Raw genomic sequence first — 7,253 nt, 5'->3', positions numbered from 1 at the left:
TGTTTTAATATTTTAATTTAAGGGTATTATCAGGGAATAAAAACTTGCTAAAATAATTGTTTTTTAAGTTTTTACACTCACATATATATACATATACACACACATATATATATATATATATATATATATATATATATATATATATATATATATATATATATATATATATATATATATATATATATATATATATATGTATATATATATATATACATACAGCCATTCAGCTGTACCAGTTTAAGTATGAACAGCCAAAACATGTTGGAACCTTGCCTTGTCTCTGACGTCACTTACATGCGACCATGTATGCATTTGTTTCGGTTGCAAAACGAGGGTGTCGTATCTCCGTGCATCAGTCCCATGGTTGTTTCTGCAAATCTGTGTAATAAGTGAGCGGTATCGTAAACTGGGGTAAATACTTAAAACCGTTTCTTGTTTGTTAATCATGTGTGCAGTTATGGATGAAGAAATGTTGAGCGTTTTTAGTTGAGCGTTTTTAGTCCAAGTACATTTAACTAGCGGTGCTGCAAGCGGACAACGGAAATGGTGCAGAGGCTGAACGTAGCGCGGCGGCTAATCACGAGCTAGCAGGCTAGCTAACGTTAGCAGGAGGAGGAACGATGTTCACTTGGCTGCTACCGCTTAGCAGCACATTCTGACCTCTTAATGGAAATTTGGTGTTTCACGTTATTAAATGGTAACGTTTGGAACCTTGTGACTTAAAGGTTTTGAACAAAGTTTGTAAGTTTAAGCCGTTTAAGGTCAAACTTGATCTTGGTCCCTTCAAAGAGTCTGCATCGGGTGAAAGCAAGAGAAGATGCGCCGCTTTCACGTCCGTTTCCCAGTGATGAGACTGTTTTAGCGCGAGTTTAAAGCTGTGTACTGAATACAGGTAACGTTTAAATAGTTCCCTTAAAAGCCAATAGGTAACCTGTCAGATTTAGAGAAGCACAGAAACGTTAATGTCATTATCACGGACAATAATAATACTTTAGTCCATTTAAATCAACAAATTGTAAGCAATATAGCATTATTTTGAATTAATATTCAATGTAAATGTGGCTAAATTAGTTATTTTCAAATAAATGTAATGGAGGAAAAGGTTGAAACATGGGTTGTTGTCATAAATCCACGAATTTTAATCGCGTTTGTAGAAATGAGCATAATTAGTAAACTGTTTTTAATCTTCAGAAGTGCGACATCTTAATTTCTCCCGCCTTGTTTTATTTATTACGCGGTGATCTGAGCACGTGGCCAGGGTGAGCGCTCCTACCTGGTCACGTGACTCGAACCAGAAACTTAACGAGAAGGGAAAGCGAAACTTTCCTCCGCGGTTGGTGGCCTGTTTCTGTTCCCGAGCTGTCAGGATTTCCCCAGATTTCTCCAGTCTGGTGCACCCGATCGTTAACAGCTCCCAGTACTTCAGACCAGTGCTGGAGGCTAGCGGACCGGACCGACCCACCTGAGAGGACTTTTCAGCCATTCTGCGTCAGACACCTTAAACTGCCGCACTTTAGTTTAATTTATTCGTGTGCTGACATTTCAGCTAAGACTCGTGTTGTGACTAACTTTGCTGTGAGGCGAATCTGAAGCCGCAACCCAAAAATCCACCTGATTTATTTGAAATCACCTCTTTGTGCTTGAACTTCTAAAGGTGAGAACAGCAACAGGGAACCAGGCTCTAAGTAAACAATGATCTGTTTGTTTGTTTACCCAGAATAGTTGATTCGTCATCTGTAAGGCATGTCCAGTTATCTGTCTGTCTGACTGAAGAAGTGAAAGACCTTTTGCTGAAACTCCATGAGTTGTGTTTTGGGCTCAGACGTTGCCTAGTCAGGATCAAAGTGAGTCAGCTTCAGCTCCATTCGGCTCCCAGGCCTGTCAGCTCTCCTTACTCTGATGAACCAACACGATCTTGTTCTTTAATAACGTGACAGACAGTGTTTAGGCTCGTGATGCAGACCGGTCCTGAGGAGATGAAACCTGACTCCGTGTCGGACTTATGTGTGTCGTCTCTAACAGATATGGACATTATATGACACTTGAGGCTAAATCCATCTTAGTTTCTATTATAAACAAACAAAAACTGGAGAGCATTGAAATGATGGTCTGTGTCATTAAAATGTGTAATTTTTTTTCAGCTCTGTGGATATTTTAAAAGCATCATGAAGTCTGTCTTTGCAGAATTTTATAATCACATCTCTTACCTTTTAACTCTGCTGTTTGTTTATTGGCTCCTTCTCTGTTGCAGAGCTAGACAAAGCAATATTCTGTGAGTTCAGAAACGATACAAAGCAGCTACGAGAAGTTTTGAATTATTAATCGGGCCCCTGTGACGTTGGGTTTAAGTTTCAGTGTGACAGGATGCGCAGAAATCTTCCCCGTCACCCTCTAATATTCCTGGAAACTGATTGGGTCATAAAAGCAGGGTTGCTATGGTTATAGCTGTAGCTGTGCTGCGTTTAAGGACACCAGACGCGTCCTTGAAGCTTGTCTGACTTATTCAAGGACACTCAAGCGGGATGGGGGCTGGCAGCAGATGCTAAGCATCTTGCCTCAAGTGTCCTAAGCGACAGTTTCTTTTAACTCCCAGGGTCACTCTTTTCTGCACCTGTTTTCATCTTAACGTGTTTTTTCCCTGATTTTGTCTTTTTGTTTTCCATGTGCTCTCAGCGTGCCCCACCCCAGCCCGGCTTTCCATCTGTTTGGCTTCGCTTTGGAGGTCCGCTGTGCCACGATACTGAAGCTGCACCTCAAGCTGCATCGGCCCCCTTTTTGCTCAACCCCTGCGCTATGAGCAGAGGTAGAGGCGGGGCTTATAAGGAACACTACAGACATCCATCTCCCGACCTGCAGACCAAGCAGAACAATTATAGACCCGGCCCACGCCCACACCTCCTTCCCAGACCTGAACCAGAACAATATTCAAATCTAAATTTCTACAACGGCCCTCCTTGTTCTGTACAACCTCCACCCCGTCTCTCCCACTCGTCGCCGAACCTAATCGGAGTGTTTGCCAATCCTGCAGGCTTTGATTACTCACAGAAACTCGGCGACCCTCCGGTTTCCAATTCTTTCCAAGTTCAGCAAGTAGAATTTCTGAGAGGACAGAGCTTTGAAGCCCCACAGTTTAGGGTCAGTTCACGAGGAGGAGGAGGAGCATCGTCCAACCAGCCACCCAGCTCTTCAAACCAACCCCAGTCAGGGTATTGTAGGTACTCAAACCCAAGGGGCAGAAGCCAAGGCCAGAGCTTTGCATACTCACCCGGTACAGCTGCGTTCCGGGGCTCCCTAGCCCCTCGACATCAAAACCAGTTTCCAAGTAGAAACAGCAACCAAAGAGCTTACGGTCCACGGTTTTCACAAACAGACGCGCTGCTTGGAAACTTTCAGAGTTTGTCTCTTGAAAGCAGGTCCAACAGAGGAAGACAAAGGTTTGACAAGCTTTCTTCGTCCGGCCGCTCAGCAAATTTGAGACCAGCTAAAGATGAGATCAGGTTTACTCCTGAAATACAAGACCAGGTGTACAGGGCTTTGGCTGCTTTGAGGCCCGGTGAGAGCACCACAGCTAGAGTTTTATGCAAAAAGATACACTTAACGAAAAGCATCGTAAACAAAGCGCTGTACAGTTTGGAACGTTCAAAGAAAGCTTCCAAGCAAGACCTCACACCTCCTCTGTGGGCTTTGTGCGGAGTTGGTGAAAGTCGAATTTCCGAGACACAACCCCCCTCTCGCTGTTTTCTTGTACGACATCCAGAAAGAGCCGAGTCCGACCCAGAAGCCAAAAACCAGGTAGAAGTCAAAGAAGAGGGTTCTGACTCAGAATCCAGTTCTTATTCTTCATCTTCAGAGTCGTCAGACGCCGAAGAGTCTTTGTTACCAGCAGGTCAACTCAATAAGGACGGATATCCTGGTTTAACCAGCTCTTCTGATCAGGGGCCGACGTCTTCCATCATGTCTGAGCTAAAGGAGAAAATACTGCAGTATCTTCTGGAGTCAGGCCAGACAACGGCTCTCGTCGTAGCTAAAAACCTGGGCCTTAAGAACGCCAAGCAGGTCAAGTCCTCCCTTAATTTTTTGGAGAAGCAAGGAGAGGTCACTAGAAATAGTGATGCTAGTCCTTTGAAATGGGACCTCTCCCCCCATCGCAGAAAGAAAATGGAGAGGAGCCTGAAAGTTGTACAGCAAAACACCACCATAGGTGGTCTGATGGAGGTGATGGACAGCAGAGAAAACGACGGCGGTGGTGGGTCCATATTTTTACCGTCATCATTACCGGGTCTTGAGCCGTTGCCGCTTCTGGGGGACTGGATGCAAGAGCAGAGTCGTACAAACCCGGTAGGTTACGAAGTTTTGCTTTACTTTAATCCCTTTTCTTTACAAAACCGTACGAAGGTACCTCCACGTGGTCTGGCAGTCGTCGGCTGAAAATAACACGTAAAGCCGGGCGTAAACTGTGCGACTTTTTCACTTTTTTGAGCCGATTTTCCAGTCGCGCGAGAATCCACGAGATCGGGGCGAGTTTTGCGCCGAGCGGTCGTGTAGTGTACAGGGGGTTACGAGAGGCGATTAACACCACGTGACCAGCTGTCGATCAGCAGTCGTGAGGTCGCACGGACTTCTGGCGTGTTTAATATTTCGCTCGTCCCTCGTGAGGGTATCGCACTGTTGAAGCGGCGCTGCGAGCAGCTGCAACCCAAAAAGTATCAGAACCGCTCACGGCGCATGCGCAATCCTGCATCAACGCCGCTCGCCCGCTATTTCCCTAATAACACGCGCTGTTCGTTTTTATTTCTCCACGTTTTTTTACTCACAAAGATTGTCAAGAAAGCGTGTTTGTCGTGTTCATGTCAAATTAAACTGATCACTAAACACAGATTTACTTTCTTTATTTCGTTTTCCTCATCCAACCCCCATAAATCCCTGTGTGTCCTCCTGCAGCACTCCCAAAGGACAACAGGCAAAACAAGACAAAACAGTCTGACGTGTTGAGTAAAAACTGCTATTTTTAGCGCATTTTTAGGGCCGACGTGTTGCTACCAGACGTACAGTGTGAGCAGTCAGGTCGCATGCGAGAACTGGGTCGTACAGTGTGAGCACATGACTCGTGAGATCCGCCCTGCGAGGAAGTCGTACAGTTTGAGCTGAAGCCGAGTGCTACGAGTGAAAACGTCGCACAGTGTCCGCCCGGCTTTAAACTTTCTTGTCTTTGAAGTGTGACTCCCACTGAAGCGTTAAAGGAGCAATATCGTAATAACGAAACATTTCTCGCTATAATTTAATAAATCTATTGACGGCATACACTCACCTAAAGGATATCAGGAACACCACACTAATGCGTTGTTTGACCCCCTTTCTCCTTCAGAACCGTCTTAATTCTACGTGGTGTTGATTCAACACGCTGCTGAAAGCATTCTTTAGAAATGTTGGTCCACATTGAGAGGATAGCATCTTGGAGTTGATGGAGATGTGTGGGATGCACATCCAGGGCACGAAGCTCCCGTTCCACCACATCCCAAAGATGCTCTACCGGGTTGAGATCTGGTGACTGTGGGGGTCGTTGTAGTACGGTGAACTCATCGTCATGTTCAAGAAACCAGTTAGAAATGAGTGGAGCTTTATGACCTGGTGCATTATCCTGCTGGAAGTAGCCATCAGAGGATGGGTACATGGTGGTCATGAAGGGATGGACATGGTCAGAAACAATGCTCAGGTAGCCCGTGCCATTTAAACCATGCCCAGTTGGCACTAAGGGGCCTAAAGTGTGCCAAGAAAGCATCCCCCACACCATGACACCACCACCAGCCTGTACAGTGGTAACAAGGCATGATGGATCCATGTTCTCATTCTGTTTACGCCAAATTCTGACTCGACCATCTGAATGTCTCAACAGAAATGGAGACTCATCAGACCAGGCAACATTTTTCCAGTCTTCAACCGTCCAGTTTTGGTGAGCTGGTGCAAACTGTAGCCTCTTTTTCCTGTTTGTAGTGGAGACGAGTGGTACCCGGTGGGGTCTTCTGCTGCTGTAGCCCATCCGCCTCAAGGTTGTGCGTGTTGTGGCTTCACAAATGCTTTGCTGCGTTCCTCGGTTGTAACGAGGGTTAGGGTTAGGCTCTTCTATCAGCTTGAATCAGTCGGCCCATTCTCCTCTGACCTCTAGCATCAACAAGGCGTTTTCTCCCACAGGACTGGATGTTTTTCCCTTTTCACACCATTCTTTGTAAACCCTAGAAATGGTTGCGGGTGAAAATCCCAGTAACTGAGCAGATTATGAAATACTCAGACCGGCCCGTCTGGCACCAACAACCACGCCACGCTCAAAATAGCTTAAATCACCTTTCTTTCCCATTCTGACCTTCAGTTTGGAGTTCAGGAGATGGTCTTGACCAGGACCACGCCCCTAGATGCATTTAAGCATCTGCCATGTGATTGGTTGTTTAGATAATTGCATTAAGGAGAAGTTGAACAGATGTTCCTAATAATCCTTTAAGTGAGTGAATGTAAGTCGTTTTAACAAAGTTTTCTCGTAATAAAGTGGAGAAGAAGTCCATGTGAAGGCTGGTTTCTAAGTAGTTTCCGAAGCGTGGAGAAATATGTTTCTCTGACAAATTACATCTTTTTTAAAAAGCACAGGCCGCTTCTTCTGGTCATCGTCTCGTGATTCTTCTAGACGAGATTCAAGCGTCCCGCGAGATGTCAGCGCGTTACCGTTATGAGCTATCTCACTATTACGAGATAATAAAAGAAACTTTCTCCTAATGTGTTTTAATGTCTCGTATTACTAAGTGTGGGTGCGCGAGCTGCCGCTAGGGGGTGCGCGAGCTGCCGCTAGGGGGTGCGCGAGGTGAAAAGTTCAGAGAAGTCTGTCATATGTCACCATTAGCGTAGCCAGAAACTCATTTGTGGGTGGGCCAAAGAAAAAGTAAGTGGGCCCAATAAATGTAATTGAAAACAAGTATATTTAGCTTGTGTGTGTGTGTGTGTGTGTGTGTGTGTGTCCTCCGCATGTGACCTAGCTTCATAATAATAATAATGCGCTGAGCTTCAGCAGTCTGGCCTGCGCACGCTGTCAATAGCAGGACATGTTCCGTATTTGATCATTTTTATCTGTGTTGGAGAAATCTGAAGGTGGTGAGTCATTCTGGCAGGTGTTCTGACGTTTCAAACCTCACACACGGAACATTGTGGATGTAACAAAATGAACTTTCTTGATTATGAAACGGTAAAATGTTTTTCTTGCTTTGACAGCG

At 45.2% G+C, this 7,253-nt stretch overlaps 1 protein-coding gene across 5 annotated transcripts in view; it reads left to right on the top strand.

Annotated features, from left to right (window-relative positions):
• Positions 1–292: 292 nt before the first annotated feature.
• Positions 293–7,253, top strand: part of adar (adenosine deaminase RNA specific) — a 29,727-nt gene continuing 22,766 nt past the window's right edge. Inside the window, exons 1-3 of one of the 5 annotated variants that reach the window (XM_070551179.1) lie at positions 293–411; positions 2,674–4,338; positions 5,894–5,950. In XM_070551179.1, the coding sequence (XP_070407280.1) occupies positions 2,794–4,338; positions 5,894–5,950 (1,602 nt within the window). In that variant the 5' untranslated portion in view covers positions 293–411; positions 2,674–2,793. Of the gene's footprint in view, positions 412–502; positions 893–1,021; positions 1,655–1,709; positions 1,845–2,673; positions 4,339–5,893; positions 5,951–7,253 lie in introns of those variants that run through there. The other 4 variants (XM_070551182.1, XM_070551181.1, XM_070551183.1 and 1 more) reach the window with 4 other exon arrangements.

Source organism: Nothobranchius furzeri, chromosome 5 (assembly GCF_043380555.1).
Source record: "Nothobranchius furzeri strain GRZ-AD chromosome 5, NfurGRZ-RIMD1, whole genome shotgun sequence".
In the NCBI taxonomy this organism is placed as follows: Eukaryota; Metazoa; Chordata; class Actinopteri; order Cyprinodontiformes; family Nothobranchiidae; genus Nothobranchius; species Nothobranchius furzeri.
The sequence above is the reverse complement of the archived record's forward strand: the minus strand, read 5'-3'. Positions and strand labels throughout refer to the sequence as shown.